We start from the raw sequence: 17004 nt of genomic DNA on the forward strand, positions 1-17004 counted from the left end.
GTGTCCCCTGCATCGGCAGGCGGACTCTCAACCACTGCGCCACCAGGGAAGCCCAGTTCTTATTCGTATTATTATTATTATCTATTAGCTTTTAGCTAATATTATTCGGCCACAATTGAGTCCAGGGTTTAAGCAAACATCAGAGCAAACAATTGGAACCATCCCAGCCACTCAAGGTAGCCCCATAGAATCCTAAATATCGGTATGTTCAACCAGACTTCCCTGGTGATCCAGTGGTTTAGACTCCGTGCTCCCAGTGCAGGGGGCCTGGGTTCAATTCCTGGTCAGGGAACTAGAGCCCACATGCCGCAGCTAAAGATCCCACGTGCCACAACTAAGAACCGGCACAGCCAAACTAAAAAAAAAAAAAAACAACATTCAACCCCATTTAACATTTTCTTCCTTCCCCACTCTCCACCCTCAGAATCCATGCCCAGATCATTTTGCAGGTTTTGTCAATATAAATTAGCAAAATCTCATGGTTCTTCTGGTGTTTCAATATCTTCCTCCCAGATTTGAAGCCATCAGCCCCCTGGGGTCTGCTACGATATGACTTGTTATTTAAGTCTGGAGAAAATGAGGGGTGATGGGGTAGGACACACGAGGGGTCTCCTTCAGGGCAAGGTCATTACAGAGTATATTTTTTAAGGAAATGCTATCTGTTGGCCTGGTTGCACATGTGCCATGGAGCGGGGGAACCCAGGCTGAGCAAGGCCCTGCCACCAACAGCACATGGCTTCCCAGCTCACCCAGGGCACTGGCATTCAGGTGGCCAACTTGGGAAGCAGGAGGGCTGATGGCCACTTGGAAGATGCTATGGGTCAGGCATGAAAGCAGTGCACATCCCGCCCTCCCATTGCCACTGGCCACACCTCAGCCATGCAGCACACTAACTGCGAGGGAGGGTGGGCAACTCCACCTAGATGTGCACCCAGGAGGAAAGGGATCTGGGTTTGGCAAAGAGCTAGTGAATTTCTGCTACCAGTACCTTCAGAATGACTAAGAAGAGTCCCTTTGGCTGGCAAGGGAACCTCTGTAGCAGTGGGGGTCCTGAGTCTTCCACAGCTTCCCGCAAAGCCCTCCACTCTCTCTGCTCCCCACTCTCCACTCTTTCCCAACTAGAGACCCAGAGAGGGTGTGAAGCCACCTCATGATGTCATTTTATAACCACTGATTAAGCCTTAAGTTTGGGTTGTAACTCTCTCAGCCTTGCAGCCACAAGATATAAAAATTCCCTGATTTTCTAACCATGTCTTGAGCCGCAAATTTGGACTTTGATCTTGTCTTTCCTTTATGCTGTTGGTGCTGTTAGCACACAGCCTGCCTAACAGCCCTTGACTTCAGGCTAATCTTTATATTCTTCTATGGCAAGAGCCACCAGGTCCCGAAAGCCTTGCCCTTGATGGGCACTTTGTTCTGAGGACCACAGGATTAACTGTCTCGCCATGGCATGCTGTGGGCTACTGGTATCCTGTCCCTTAATACTAGCTGGACTTTCACTGTCCTCTGGCCACTCGCCAGGCTTCCATCACCCCCATTTCCCACAGGGCTTCTTGTTCCATCCACCTCTAGTCCTGTTTTTGTATCCATCAAGGTTCTTAACTGTAAGCAACAGAGTCTGGTGACTCTAAGCAGTAAAGGAACTTGTCCAAGTTACTGGTTAGCTCCCAGGAGTTCTGGAAGGTCGGAGGATCAGATCTGGAAGAGACCCTACTGCCTCTCCTGGGCACAGATGCCACAACGGGCATCACCAACGAGGGATGGAGGTGCCATCACCTTTGAAAGCCGGATATAGCCGCTGCCACTGCCGCCATCAATTGCTGAGATGAGCTTCTCCCACCGGCAGCTTTACCTTGAAGTTGGGCACGCAGCTCTAATTGGAGGAGCCACGTCATGTGCCCAGGACCTTGCTTCAAGGGAGGTTGGGAAAAGGAGGCAGAAAGGGGCATTTACAGCTTCTTTCAGGGAGGCAGCCTCTGTCTTCAAGCTGGGGGATACCTCTAACACAGGAATGGGACTCCGATGTGGGACGGCCAAGAGAATGACTCAGGTCCACTGCAAGAAGCCACTTGGTACACCTGGGCCCCTGGGCCCCTGGCCTGCAGCACTGGCCCTGTCGTCCCACGCTCTAACCAGGGGCCTCGCCAGCCTTCGGAGTCTGTGCAGGGTAAGGTGGGTAATGGAACATCCCGTACAAAGGCAGTGTGGCCTGGAGGTCCTGACAGAATCAGGCTCTGCTTGTAGCCAAGCCTACCAGTAAGTGTCTTTCAGTAAGTCCTCTAACTTCTTGGAACATGTAGTGATTGCCAGGCAGGCGACTGAGATCTCATCACTCCTCTCAAGTGGCTCTCCATGTGACCCTGGGCACATTCGGTAGCCTTTCTATAAGATGGGGAGCAGCTACCCTGCAAGGTTGTTGTGAGGATTAAATGACACGATGGATGTAAGTTTGTAGCACAATGCCTGGCAAATAGCTGGAATTCAATCACTGTTAGCTGCCAACTGCAATTTTAATACTGGGGATGATACAATTACCCTTTTCTTTCTTTCTGGGAGCTCTTTGCAAATAAGTGAACTATTTTGTATCCATCTCATGAATTCAGGGTGGATGTGTCTGGGAGTCAACTCTAGGAACTCTGGGGACCAGTTGTTCAATATGTCCACCCCCTTCTGCTCCTCTCCTTTTTCCTTATTCTTGTCCTTCCGTCAGCTTGGCCTCTCTGTTTCAGCCTTCTTCTGTCTTCCCACCGGACTGCCAACCTCCCCATCCTTGCATCATTTGCTGTCACTCATTATGACTCCCATTCATTAACTGTCCTACCCATGTTCTGTGCAGTCAAGCACTCACAACCTGGGGGAATACAGGAGGGTGTCCCTTAGGAAATCTGTCTGGGAATCTTTGTGAGAGGTGAAGATGGAGCAAAGACCTCCACCCCATTTCCTGATTCTTGGTCCCTATGATGGTTAATTTTATGTGTCAACTTAATTGGGCCATGGGGTACCCAGACACTTGGCCAAATATTATACTGGGTGAGTCTGTGAGGGTGTTTTTGGATGAGATTAACATTTGAATCAGTGGACTGATAAGTTTCCTCCTTTTGTAATAGATTGAGTGATGCGGACAAGAGCATTTGGTCTTTCCAAGAAGAAGAGGGAGAGGATAAGGGAAGAAGTAACAGCAGGAAAGAGTATACAGTCCTGTTCTGGTCATCTTGGGAAAGCTGTCTCCTTCAGTTGCTGTCTGCTTCAATTCCTGGTGAAATTTGATCCAGAGGTCTCCAGCGCTTGATTATATCGGACTGGATGTCAGTTACAGCCTTCTTTAACTGTGAGATGTACACCCAAGGCTTGAGTCTCAAGTTTGGCTGCCATCTGGGTAATGAGGAGGACCTGGTATAGTCCCTTCCAAGGACATTTAAGGGCAGTCTTTGTTCTTACTGATTTCAAATCAGAAGGGTGGGAGAAAATTGGAAACAGTTTGGAGGTTTATAGTCAGATATTTGAGGAAACTAGAAGAGTTTAGTTCAGCTTACAGCTGTATAAAAAAACCTTGAAACTTTATCATTAACAGGACAAGAATCTAATATCTACAAAGTTGCAAACACAATTTCTCTCTCAATAATTATTACCCTTTTTAGCAAAGATAATCATAGTAAAACTAATTTGTTTGTAGTAAATTTGGCTTGATTATTTACAAAAATACAGCAAGAATAGTGCTTCTTTTTTTTTTTGGCCATGCAGCTTCTGGGATCTTAGTTCCCCAACCAGGGATTGAACCCGGGCCATTGGCAGTGAAAGCACAGAGTCCTAACCACTGGACTGCCACGGAATTCCCTCATATAAGCCCTTTTTAAGATTACTTTGCTGGGGCTTCCCTGGTGGTGCAGTGGTTGAGAGTCCGCCTGCCGATGCAGGGGACGCGAGTTCGTGCCCCGGTCTGGGAGGATCCCGCATGCCGCGGAGCCGCTGGGCCCATGAGCCATGGCTGCTGAGCCTGCGCGTCCGGAGCCTGTGCTCCGCAACGGGAGAGGCCACAACAGTGAGAGGCCCGCGTACCGCAAAAAAAATAAAAATAAAAAATAAAATATGACACAAATGAACTTATTTACGAAAGAGAAACAGACTCACAAACATAGAAAACAAACTTACGTTTACCAAAGGGGAAGGGGGAAGGGATAAGTTAGGAGCATGGAATTAGCAGATACACACTACCATATATGAAATAGAGAAACAACAAGGATTTACTGTATAGCACAAGAAACTATATTCAATATCTTGTAATAACATATAATGGGGAAAAAAACAAAAAAGAATACGTATATATATAAAAAAAGAACCACTTTGCTGTACACCTGAAACTAACACAATATTGTAAATCAACTATACTTGAAGTAAAAAAAAAGAAATGCGGGATGTGTATATCAACTATACTTCAATTAAAAAATAGAATAGAAAAAGAGAAATGGGGTATGTTCTTTTAAATAAGGATTGCTACTTGGCTGTAAATTTGAAAAGACAAGGCAACAAAGTATGAGCCTATCAACAAGTGATTATGGCCTGGCACTGAGAAGTTATCACTGAGTGTGTCCAGGGCAGAAAGGGTGGTTGTTCTTGTATTGGCCTTTTCAGCTGGCTGTAAGACCCTTTTGTTGCTCCATTTACTGTGGTATAAGAGCAGTTGCTTTCAAATGTGTTGGATCATTCCACAGTAAGAAATATTATGGCCCAGCATATACTTACGTATATAAAAACATATAAGTAACTGAAATAAAAGTTAAATAAACTGTATTTCCTATTTTCAGTGTATGTCATGCATGCACTCTATTTTGCATTTTATGAAACTATTCTCTTCTATTTATATATAGATAATAAACAAATCTATAATAAATTTATCTATAAATTATAGATAAAATTGAAGATATATATTATTAATTTATCTATGTAGGTACAGACAATATGTATATGTTCTATTTAATTAAACGTTAATCAAATTCACCAATGGTCTGTGATCACAATTTGAAAAACAAGAAGTTACAATAAGCACTGGGGCTTCCCTGGTGGCGCAGTGGTTAAGAATCCACCTGCCAATGCAGGGGACACTGGATCGAGCCCTGGTCCAGGAAGATCCCACATGCCGCAGAGCAACTAAGCCCATGAGCCACAACTACTGAGCCCGCATGCTGCAACTACTGAAGCCCGCGCACCTAGAGCCCGTGCTCTGCAACAAGAGAAGCCATCTCAATGAGAAGCCCGTGAACCACAACGAAAAGTAGCACCCGCTTGCTGCAACTAGAGAAAGCCCATGCACAGCAACGAAGACCCAATGCAGCCAATAAATAAAATAGATTTTTTTAAAAACAAACAAAAAAATACTAGGAATCACATGTTTTCCCCACTTTGAACAGGAAGGGTGACTTACCAGAAAGCTTCATGAAAACAGATTCCAGTAAAGCTGGAGAGTTCAAAATGCAAAGAGAGCAGAGCTTGGATTCAGGAAAAAACTTAGCTTCAAACTCCAGGGTTGACAAGAAAGCAGTGAGCTCAATGAACTTCATGGGTACCAACACCTGCTTGCTCACCAGCCTCCAGGTCATTAGAGGGCATCTCTGGATCCCACTTCTGACACCATGTAATGTCAACCTTTAAAATAAAACATCCAGTTATTTTACTGGCAAAATAGGCTTACTCAGAAATAACAGAGAATTGCAATTTGGGACAAGTATGTTATGATGTATCATAGGCAAGCCTGGAGAACAAAGGAGAGGCACTTGCTTTTATTAAGTTTTAGGGGGAAATTGGGGAGAGCTGTTTTGAACAAAACCTCATTGGAAAAGAACAAGCATTCAAGGCTGTGGCAGTTTCTCATTGGCTGCAAGTGGTGGTAAGAGAGCTGTTGCTGGGGCAGGGAGGAAATTTCCTTTTTTTTTTTAAAGCAGGAGAGGGAATTCGCTGGCAGTGGTTAGGACTCCGTGCTTTCACTGCTGAGGGCCTGGGTTTAATCCCTAAGATCCCACAAGCTGGACTTCCCTGGTGGTTAAGACTCCATGCTCCCAATGCAGGGGGCCCAGGTTCGATCCCTGGTCAGGGAACTAGATCCTGCATGCCACATGAGGCAATGAAGATCCTGTGTGCCACAACTAAGACCCGGTGCAGCCAAATAAATATATATATTTAAAGTTATTTATTTTTAATTTTATTTTTGGCTGCTTTGGGTCTTTGTTGCTGCACACGGGCTTTTTCTAGTTGCGGCGAGCAGGGGCTACTCTTCATTGGTGTGTGGGCTTCTCATCGTGGTGGCTTCTCTTGTTGCAGAGCACGGGTTCTAGGCACACAGGCTTGAGTAGTTGTGGCATGCAGGCTCAGTGGTTGTGTCTCGCGGGCTCTAGAGTGCAGGCTCAGTAGTTGTGGTGCACGGGCTTAGTTGTTCTGCGGCATGTGGGATCTTCCTGGACCAGGGCTCAAGCCTGTGTCCCCTGCATTGGCAGGTGGATTCTTAACCACTGCGCCACCAGGGAAGTCCTAAATAAATATTAAAAAAAAAAAAAAAAGGCAGAAGATAAAATCCCCATGTGATTAATGTCCTCCTCCGTCAAAATAATTCTTATCTTCCCTCTTCCTGCTGGTTATACAGACTGCAATGAATGGTACATGTGTGCGAGTTCCCTCTTCAGAGCTTCCCAAGTCTGTTTTAAATGAGATTTTCTTTATATATTTTCATAGTGCTCATGCACTGTTGCCCTACACAGTGGACATGGGTCTGTTTTTCTGTCCTCTCCGGACATTGCAAATACAAAAGTCAAAGAAACAGACATAGAAAGCCAGACAACATGGAAGTACAGCTGTTTTCTTGGTGCATGTATATCTGTTTAATGTGTTCTTGAGTGGATAATTGGATAAGGCAGGATCATGAATGGAAGAGAAGGGCTGAAGGTGCGGGTACAGAATTGCCAGCTTCCTCCCAAATGAACACTTGATCTGGATTGTCAATGCCTCAGGGACATCGTTGCTGGTCTCCTTGTTCCTCACCATGAGCAAGCAGATGCTGGATAACTGCTCTTGGTGATTGTGTTGCAGGAAGTCTTGTGAACAGGAAAAGAAGGCTCGCATTTGTTGCTGTCTTGGCAGTTAAAAGTGGGCCACGGATGATGATCATAGATTCAGGAAGAAAGCGGGGGGGGGGCTCAGGGAGGGGCCTCGAGGTCACAGGTGAAACTCTGGGGTCTGATCCAAACCCAGAGGCAAAAGCTGGAATTTATTTAATGGAGTTCCATTCATTTATTCAGCAGATAGCAACTGAGCACCTACTAAGTGGCCAGGCCCCAAGTGAGCTGCGGGAATACGGCAAGAAGCAGATTCTCCTCTGTCTCCCACGAGCATAGAGCTATGTGCTCAAGTGGTGAACACTGAAGGAGCCCAGAAAGGAGACAGTCTGCCCGTGACTGGTGCACAGACAGCTGCCTTGCTTGACTTCTCAGTCCTCCTCTAAATCGGGTTCAGCTGACTCTTGACTCCCCTGCCACCAAGAGAGAGGGCAGCGGGGTGTCCCCACCCCAGACCAGGCAGGCTGCTTGCTTTGTTTCTCAGAGCCACCCTGGCTGTTTCAGACGCAGCCAGCCCAGGAGCTTAGACCAGAGGCAGCTGTGGGGCGTGGGCCTGGCAGCAGGCAGGCCTGTGGGCGGTCAGACAGGCAGCAGGAGAACACTCAAGAATTAACCCAACCAGGGACGGGTGTCTCCTCAGAGGATCACAGACATCCCCTCTCCTGCCCTTTGACGGTACCATCCCCAACTTCCAAGGCCTGGGCGATGGGGTTGATTCCCGTGGTAATTTGGGGGAAACAGTAGAGCAGCCTCCCCATCCTCGGGGGTTTTTCGTTTTGAAGTTAGCCAAAGGGACTGTTTGTCTCAGAACCATGGTCCCCTGAGGATGGAGATGAGCCCTCTGGAGCTGGAGCCCAGCTCTGAATAGGTGGGCCCAGGGTCTGGAGGCCAGGTCGGGCTGCCCACTGACTGGGGATGGGCGCTCCACTGCACTGCCTCTCAGGGGGCACTGCCCACCGCCTCAGAGCGGAGGAGCAGGGAAGGGCCAGCCAGGAGGCAAGCGGGGCCTATGTGCACTTGGCCCCATTTTCCTGCACCCCTCCCTCTCTCTCTCCTGCTCTGTCCCACTCTTTGGCTCTCTTTTCAGATTGAGACATGGCTCGGGAGCCCAAGCCCGGCCCTTCCCGGCCAGGCCAGAAGAGGCCATGGGGCAGAGCCATCTCCTGGTGAGTCTGCTTGGGGTTGCCTACCGGGGAGGGAGTCTGATCACCAGCTTGTTTGGGGCTCTGGGCTCCCCTGAGACAGAATGAGAACCCCAGAAGGCTTGCTCAGTGTGCTGCCCGCCCAGCCGGCCAGGCTGCTCGTCTTACTCTCTGTGGTACCAGAGGAGGTCCGGTCTCCCTTGGCCACAGGTTTTGTCTGTAAACTGGGGGGGGGGGGGGTGTGTGTGTGTGGAGGGGGGTCAACCCAGCTCATTCCAAGGCCCCTTCTAGCTGACACAACCCAGCCACCCTCCTGCTGGTTATGCCCTCTCCTCTCGCCTGAACCCGGGGGTGTGAGTCCTCCAAAGGGAGCCTCACCTGTGGGGTGCTCGGGGCCTTTTTCTGGGTATACATGTTTGGGAAGTAGACAATGGGAACCTTCTGGATGAAATCTTCCCTCTAACTTGGAAAGCTTCAAGGAATTTTAAAGAAACCTTTAAACATGTTTAGAAAGGAGCTCACCAACTTCTGCCAGCCAACGTGCCATTTTCACAGGCGTAACCAGTGTGTGTGAACCGGTGGCCCCTTAGTCCCCTCAGCTGGTAGCCTGTGATGTCTGTGATCAGCTCCTGGCCTGTCTGTGGGCATATGAGTGGTTTCTGTCTTGCCAGTGGGGGAGGCAGGGAGGCAGTGCGTCAGGTGGTTGCTGTTAGGTACAGCACTGTGTAAACAGCCTGCTGCCGAAGGTTCTGATTTCTTTTGGGTTTTTGTTTGTGGGGGTTTTTTATAATTTTTTTATACTTAATTTACTTTTCTTATTTATTTACTTATTTTTGGCTCTGTTGCGTCTTCGTTGCTGCGTGCAGGCTTTCTCTAGTTGCGGCGAGCCGGGGCTGCTCCTCATTGCAGTGTGCGGGCTTCTCACTGCAGTGGCTTGTCTTGTTGCAGACCATGGGCTCTAGGCGAGCAGGCTTCAGTAGTTGTGGCACATGAGCTCAGTAGTTGTGGCTCACGGGCTTAGTTGCTTCCACAGCATGTGGGATCTTCCTGGACCAGGGCTCGAACCTGTGTCCACTGCATTGGCAGGCGGATTCTTAACCACTGGAACACCAGGGAAGTCCGGTTCTGGTTTCTTTTGGGTCTCCTCAGAAGTGCGATGGCAGGAATGGGTAGGGGCTACTCTGAGAAGCCTCTGCACCTCCAGGCTGACCTCAAGAGTCATTAGGCCAAATCTCTACCTGCCTGCGGCAGCCAGGTCTACATCATCTTTGCTGGCATGGACTGCTTTTTCACTGTGTTGTTTTGGGCTGATGAGTAGATGTGTACTCGTAGTTTTTTAAGCTTGCGTTTCCTCAGTGATGCTGAACTGCATATGCGGTGTGTTGGTTTGCCTTGTATGTGAGACTCTCATCTGGGAGTTGATATGGTTTGGTAAATATCCGTCTGATGGGAGGTAAGTGGTGTCTTCCCATAGTTCTCTGCTGTGCTTTTTCACACGGCCGCTTTGAGGCTGGGTTAACCCTTTCTCAGTTCTTCAGTTCCAGTTGCCTTCTCCAGATTTCATGTCGCCCCACCCCCTTGCCTAGCAGGCTCAGACCCAGTCCTGTAGGTGCAGGTGGGAGAACAGGGAAGCAATGGGGAGTGATGCCAGCTGTCCTGCAGGAGCTCAGATTCCATTCGGAGGGGTGCCTGGCATTCAAGGCCTAGGGCAGGGGTGGCTTCCTTAAGACCCACGTGTCCCTAGGGGACTCCAGTGGGGAGAATGAAACCCTTCTCTGGGGACTAGGGCAGCATGTCTGGAGCAGCAGCAGGCTGTTACTGTGGCTCTGGCCCCTTTGGATAGTCACCCAAAGAGGGGTGGTTCGGGATGGGGTTCTGGTGGCCCCTGAGTTGTTGGATGACTTCTCTATGAGAACTGGTCAAGTCCAGGCCTTGTGTCTTGGGTCTCAAAATGGCATTTGTCAACCTGGAAGGAAAGGTTTGTGGTGGAAGGATTGCCCCAGGTCCCCTCCCCCCCCACCTCCCCCCACTTGGCCCCTGACGACACTGAGGGAGGTGGCTTGACCTCTGCCCACAGAGTCATACTGATGGTGCATTTTATTTCTCTTACTGTGGGAAGTCCCAGCTTGCACTGTAATCATTAGCCCAGACCAGGGGACAGATGTGACTGCAGACCCTGTGTGACCAGGCCACTGCCCCTTAGGAAGAGAGAATCAAGGTCACACACCCAGGGCACAGGCCTCAGCCCTGGCTGATGACTGGGGGCAGGGGCAGAGCAGGGATGACCCCAGACCGGGAGGGACCCTCTACCTACAGCAAGCTGGAGCAGCGAATACCGCCTAACCTCTAACCTGCAAACTCATCCTGCCTTTGTCTCAACTCCGGTAGCTCCCAAGTCTGTGCTCAGCAGTCAGTGAATTACCATTCCTTTACCATTAATTTTTAGGTACTCTAAAAAGTCATTTTAGGAAAAAAAGTGAGGAAGAGGTGTTTAAAGAAAAGTGTGCTTCTTGCATTGGCTGGGAATTGAACCCTGGCCTCCCACGTGGCAGGCAAGAATTCTACCACTGAATCACCAATGCTGTTGTAGAACAGGGTTCATCGAGGTAGCTCAGGTGGTCGGCTACTGGTCCCTCCCCATCTCCCTCCCCTCCCCTCCAGCTGTCTGATCTCTGCTGAGGTTTCAACCCAGTCAGGGAGAGGGGGCCCCCATGGCCAACCCAAGGCGGGCCAAACAAGCGAGAATTTTCCCGGAGTGGTCATGCTCAGCTGAGACTCGTACTCAGCTGAGACTCGTAACCTTGAGCTCTGTCCTGGCCCCCAGCTGTCCCAGCTTGGTCGTTGCCAACCCTCAGGGGGCTGCCTGTTTCCTGCACCATGCCCCGGACCCCGACCCCAACCCCAGAGCGCCGAAGGGATGGGTACCTGCCCTCCTGCACTCCACTGGCTCGCTTTCCTTTCTCCAAGGATGGGCCTCCCACCACTGGAATCAACATCCCAGCGGCTCCTGGGCCGCCCACCAGACTTCCTGAGGCCAGAAAGCGGGGACGGGGGTGGCCGGAAATCTCATCCACAGGCTTGGGGACCTCACGGCATGAAGGGGAAGGGGCCCCCTAATGTTCCCTATTCCGCTCCGGTGGCTTCCATAGGCCTTGCCCCTCATCAGCTGGGCCTGAGCTGGTGGTGTGGGCGCACAGTCCCAGAAAGTTATTTCAGAAACTTTACTGCCCCCAGCTTGCAGCCCCTCTCCTCCCACTCAACTCACTTGCCTTAACTGAAGCCTCAGGCTGCACCCGAACTGCCTGCAGCTGTATCCCCACAGGATATTCCTGCCCAAGCCGGACCCAGCTGTCCCTCTGCACCCATCTTCCCTTCCCTCCTAGGCACCAGTTCCCTGGAGGTGCATGGTGCATGAGAGCAGGCGTGAGGCCAGGCAGTGACAGCCTGGGACCTTCCAGACTCAGCCTCTCTCCCAGGGCCTGGAGCGAAGGGAAGGTGGCCTGGGCACGGCCCTTAACCCCGACTGTCTGGCCCTGCCAGTGCTGGGCCCTGCATCCTGGCGATTCCCACGCAAGGATTAAAGGCTCTCTCCATGGCTTTGAGCCCTGACTTAATTCTTCCCTTTCATCCTTTGCCAGACTAAGAACCAGAATAAGATCAGCAGTGCCTGGGTCAGGTAGAGGAGCCTGTGGACAGCCCAGACCTGGCTGGCCAGAAGCCTGTGGGCAATCGCCCCCTCCTGCCACCTGGAGGCACCCGGAACGTGCCCCTAACAGAGGCCAGCTACGGGGAAGCTGGTTTGCTGTGGTCTCCCAAAGTGACCTTGGTCAAGTCCCTAGGGGCTCTTATGGTGAAGAATCCTGGGATTCTAAGGAAAAGCTGCATACATCAGTTTCTCCAAATTAAACTGGAGTCGAGGCAAGGATTCTGGCCCTGGACAATGACCCTTTCCTCATTTATCTCTATTTCAACAGCAACTATGACCTGGATTACAAGCTATACAGGGAAGATGTCCCCTACAGGTAGGTGGGTCCTGCCCCCTCAGTCCTCTGGGCAAGCAGGTGGGGCTAGTTGGCCTGACTCCCTCTCCATCCTGTCCATAGGGTGTATGAATACCAGAGGATCCCTCCACTAATCAACCGTGTGCCTATCAAGATCCGGAGGACCCATATGGGCATGGGAGTCAAGAGCAACTTCAGTCCCCACAAGGCTCCCAGGAACAGTCAGCTGACCCCCAAGATAAAGCGTGAGTGAGGGAGCACAGCCCTCAGCTGCAGGGCTAGGGGAGAACTGGGAGGCCCTTAGCAGTGAGGGTGGGTTCAGGAGTCCTCGCAGCACTGCCCTCTGCCTCCTGAACCTGATTGATACCAACTCTGGCCCCTCTCCCAGCAGTCCAGACTGAGGAGCTGCACTCCATCAGGGGAGAGCTGAGCCAGATCAAAGCCCAGGTGGAACGCCTGTTGGACAGTGTGGAGCGCATGGACCAGCAGAGGGACCAGCTTTCAGGTCAGGTCCCCCCAGGTGTGGGCCCAGGCCACACCCTTAGCAGGCTCCAGGTTTTCCCACTCCTGAAGGTACCAGGGGGTCCTGCCTCCAGCTTTCCCTGGGTGCAGGGCTCCTCCTCACCCTCCCTGGAGTTCACTTCCCCCTACTCCCTCTGGGTGTCTCTGTGGCTTGAGGACCTTTTTGGCTTCTAGATTGTTCCATGACCCCCACCCACTCAGCAGCTGTCTGGAGCCAGAGCAGTGTCCCAGCCCATCCCCATCTTGTCCTCTCGAGCCCTAGATTCCCTAGATTCCCTATATCAGTGCTGGGCATCAAGTGGCATCTTTGGGGTTAGCTGGGGCCTTCAAATCTAGCCACTGACCAGTGACTCTCCCTGTGCAGGGACAGAGGACTGTGAACAGAACAGAGGCTCTGGAAGTAAAGGCTCCTCATGCAGAACCACTGATCGCCAGCAGGAGCCCAGGGGCCAGAGGGCCCATCCAGAGGCGGACAGCTTCCAGAACACAGACCTGGAGGAGGCAGTGAGTAGCCTGGCACCTCCCCCCATTCTCACCCTCCTTGTGGCCTCTCTGTGAGCAAAGGAGGGACTTGGGTTTGCGTGGGAGACCACAATGGTGGTTGCGGGGAGGCGTCTGACCTCCATCACAGCCAATGCCCAGGAGAAGATGGGGCCCTGCCCTGTTTTTTCTCCCCTCCTGATTTGGGCTTGGTCGGCTCAAATGGACCAGGGGCTACAGCTGGGCAGCTGAGCCAGTTCTGGGCTGAAATACCATCTCCTCCTGGAAGGTGGGTGGGGAGGGGGCTTTGAGCATTGCACAGGGAATATCACAGATGTGCCCCATAGCCCCAGATCCCTTGCCCAAAAACCATCTGGTAAGCCTGCCCCTGCCCACCTGATACCCCAGAGTCTTTGGGCTGTCTTGCATTGTACCATACTCCCCAGGAAAGCTGGAGCACACTGACCTTCCTGGACTGAGAATATCCAAACCTGGATCTGATAACAGCCTTTTGTGCAGCTTCAAAGGGCCCAAATGTTCCCTGCTCTACCATTTCCTCCTCTCCTATTGGTGGTCCCTGAGATGGGCCAAGCCCCTACTGTTGCTAGGGCCATCTCAGCAAGGCTGGGGCTAGTAGTGAGGAGCTTCCTCTCCTCCACTTGCCTAGCTCTGGCCTGTGGGCTCCAGGGGACACTTACTGCTGCCCAAGACTGTATCACATCTAGGAAAAGACTGGGGTAGGTGCAGAAAATGCCTTCTTCTGTCTGGCGGTCCTGGGTCCGTTCCCAAGTCTCAGGAAGAATCTACAGTAGCACTGAGATGTCAAAGCTGCCAAGAAAGGGAGGTGGGGGTGAGAGACTGGGAGTTGTTAGCAGATGGCCCTCCCTTTCCCAGCCATTCCACACCTCTCAGCCCTTGGGGCTAGAGTCCTGCTTCTGCTTCTCCTACAGGTGAAGAATCATGCAGCAGACCAGGAAGACAGCCATTAGAAGGTTGTAACCCCTCCAGGCTCATCAGCTCCAGGCACCTTCCCTAGTGGTTCCTTTCCTTGCCTCGAGTGATTTTCCAAAGGCCTCTCAGTGGCACCCATGCAACCCATTCTGGAGCAAGGGCAACAGAAATGGAGGCACGGCTCAGCCAGACCATCCAGGAAGCCTCCCCCCAAGTGCTGGCTTTAGCTTTGGTCATGTTTCCAGATGACAGTCTGGGGACTGGCAGGGAAAGGAAGAGGCTGCAACTGCCCAGCACCAGCTCACCATTCTTAGAAAGCTGAGGCCCACTCGTCGAAGGGGCAGCTGGACGGGCCCACCTGGGAGCACCATCAGCCCTCTCTGACTGCAGGTACTGTTCCAGCGGCTCTTCTCCCTCTCAAAGCCCCCAGTCCTGTCTGGGTGTCAATAGGGGTATCCTTTTTGTGTCATTTCTATCTTGTTTCTTGCTGATGTGATACCATGTATTTCAGATCTGCTTTGGAAATATGTATTATGTCACTGGGGGGAAATAAAATTTATATTTTTTTCCTCTTGATCAGGGGTTCTCGGTGTGGTCTCCAAGCCTTATTCTGGCCCTTTGGCTGTCCCAGGCCAACCCTTCCTAGAGAAGCTGAGCAGGCCCGAGACACACAAGCTCAGAAGCTCACACCAAGCCAGGGCAGAAAGGGCACCAAGCTGCCCTGCTTTTCTCCAAATTAGACCTGAGCACAAACCTGCAGGGCTCAGGAGCCACAAAGGGAAGATCTTACCCTTGTGGTCAGACAGGCCAGCTCTGCCCTACAAAATCGCCAGACTCCATCTCAAACATCCAGAAACTCTCACTCCTGGCAATTCAAGTGCCCTCTCCCAGGAGCCAAGACTAGATGAGGGATCCAGGACACATATAATGCTGTCCCAAGCCCTTGACACCAGGAGTCCAAGAACACACTACCCAGCTCGGAAGAGCCTTGCTCTCTTAAATCCTGTATCAAGAACAACAGAATTTTTCAGATATGAAAGAGTTTTTGTTTTAGCTCAGATATTAAGTGGGAAAGCACAGGCCCCTTGTCCATTCTCTCAAAAGCAGCCCAATAATATAGGAGGGGGTCACTGGCTGGCCTGCATAGGGTCCATCCCTTACGAGACACTAGCTCCAGGTTCCACTTTCCAGGTAAGTCCAGCTGAAGTCCTTTCCAACTTGGGGGGGGGGGGGTCAAGCTGCATTCGCAGGTTTCTTCACCTGAGTCGTGGCTGGGAGCCAACTCAATTCGAAAAGTTCCTTTAACGGAACAGTTTTTTAAAATATCATCCCAATACAGCTGTCCAGTGCATCAGTTCTGAGCACGCCTCCCTAGATCCTCTCCCGTGCTCCGAGTTCTCAGCTTGGCGCACGCAGTCTGCAAGCCGACGGCGCAGGTCCTTTCGGGGACAGCGGCAGCTGTCCTCGGCGTTCGTCCTTGCTCAGGGTTCTGCTTCAGGGCGGCGTGGCGGCGCCCCTCCGGCGGGCGGCCCGTACTAAGCACTGCTGGAAAACGGGGTAGAGGCGCTGGCAGCCCTCGAGACCCAGGCGCACGGCCTCCGCCCAGCTCTCGGTCGGGCCGCCCTCCCCGCTGCCCAGCAGCCCGGCCACCTGGTTGAGCACCGGCATAAGCGCCACGGTGAGGCCGGCGGCGGCGCGTTCCTCCTCTAGCAGCGTTGGGTCCAGCAGCCAGGTGGGCTCCGGCCCCGGCGCGCGGCTTAAGCCGCAGCCCACCACCAGGTCGTACATCTCGATGCCCGCGTCGGCCAGGGCGATCGCGGCAGCCGTGAGCGCGGCTGCCAGAGCCGAGCCGCCGTCCTCGAGCAGCAGCGCCGACACCTCGAGCTGCGCGCGCGGGTAGCGGCCCAGGCGCACGGCCGGCTCGAGCGCCTCCTGCAGCGCCAGCGCCAGCTCACGCTCCTCGCTGCCACCCGGGGGAGCGCGGCGCCGGCGGCCCGAGAAGGGCGCGCGGCGGAAGTCGCAGAGCAGGCGGCCCCGCAGCGCGGCCGGGGTCTCGCCGCCCGCTCCGGCCGGGCCGCCACCGCGCTCTCCGCCCTCTACCTGGCGTGGGCCGGACACTGCGCACAGCACCTTGGTGCCTCCCGCTTCCAGGTAGGCCGAGCCCTTGGCCTGGCTCAACAGCCCGGCGCGCGCGTACACAGGCCGGAGCCGCGTCGGGTCGCGAGCGGCCGGCACCTCGTCCTCGTCGGTCGCGTACAACTGCGGCGGCTGCGACTCCTCGGGCCCGCGGATGCGGCGGTTGTCCCCGGGCATGGCGGCATCTGGCGCACGAGTCCCCTTCACCCGTCGGCCCGGCCTCGCGCGCCGGCTCTTCCGCCCGCTCAAAGCCGCGCGCTCGCGCGAGGACTGTCGGGATAGCGGCAGGCCGCCCCGCACCGCCCCCTGCCGCCCCGGAGGGAGAACGGCGAGCGCTGCAGAGTTCTGGGGCCGCCGCAAGGACGCCCACAGCTCGGTGGATGGATGGACGGATGTACCGGGCAGGCCTGCAGAAGTGGCACCTAGGCCGGCTCGGCTGACCTCTAGCCTTTGCGCTCAGGGCGTAGGGCTTCTTCCTTTCACTTGTGAAGCTGTAATTATTTTAATTTTGCACTTATGTGTGTGACTGTTTTATCCATGTTCCCCACTGCCTTGCCCAAGAGGGCAGTGACCTTCTGTCTTGGTCACTCCTGTACTGTCAGTGCCCTGGCTGGCATAAACGCTTGTCGAGTGAATGAATGGAACTATGTCTCTCCTGCCCTGGATTGTGTG

The 17004-nt window shown here is 52.7% G+C and overlaps 1 protein-coding gene and 1 non-coding gene across 2 annotated transcripts; both read right to left on the minus strand.

Annotated features, from left to right (window-relative positions):
• Window positions 1–7094: 7094 nt before the first annotated feature.
• Window positions 7095–16594, minus strand: EXOSC6 (exosome component 6). Its single transcript, XM_049703827.1, has one exon. It carries the CDS (start codon window positions 16507–16509, stop codon window positions 15691–15693), a length of 819 nt encoding a protein of 272 aa, XP_049559784.1. The 5' UTR covers window positions 16510–16594; the 3' UTR covers window positions 7095–15690.
• TRNAG-GCC (transfer RNA glycine (anticodon GCC)) lies at window positions 10754–10824 on the minus strand. The gene has a single exon. It is a non-coding gene; the product is annotated as a tRNA-Gly (tRNA).
• Window positions 16595–17004: the final 410 nt, after the last annotated feature.

This window comes from Orcinus orca, chromosome 20 (genome assembly GCF_937001465.1).
Source record: "Orcinus orca chromosome 20, mOrcOrc1.1, whole genome shotgun sequence".
NCBI lineage: Eukaryota > Metazoa > Chordata > Mammalia > Artiodactyla > Delphinidae > Orcinus > Orcinus orca.

What these genes read in the sequence shown, in the direction of transcription:
- EXOSC6 (XM_049703827.1), bottom strand. Translation starts at nt 16,509, where the DNA reads ATGCCCGGGGACAACCGCCGCATCCGCGGGCCCGAGGAGTCGCAGCCG.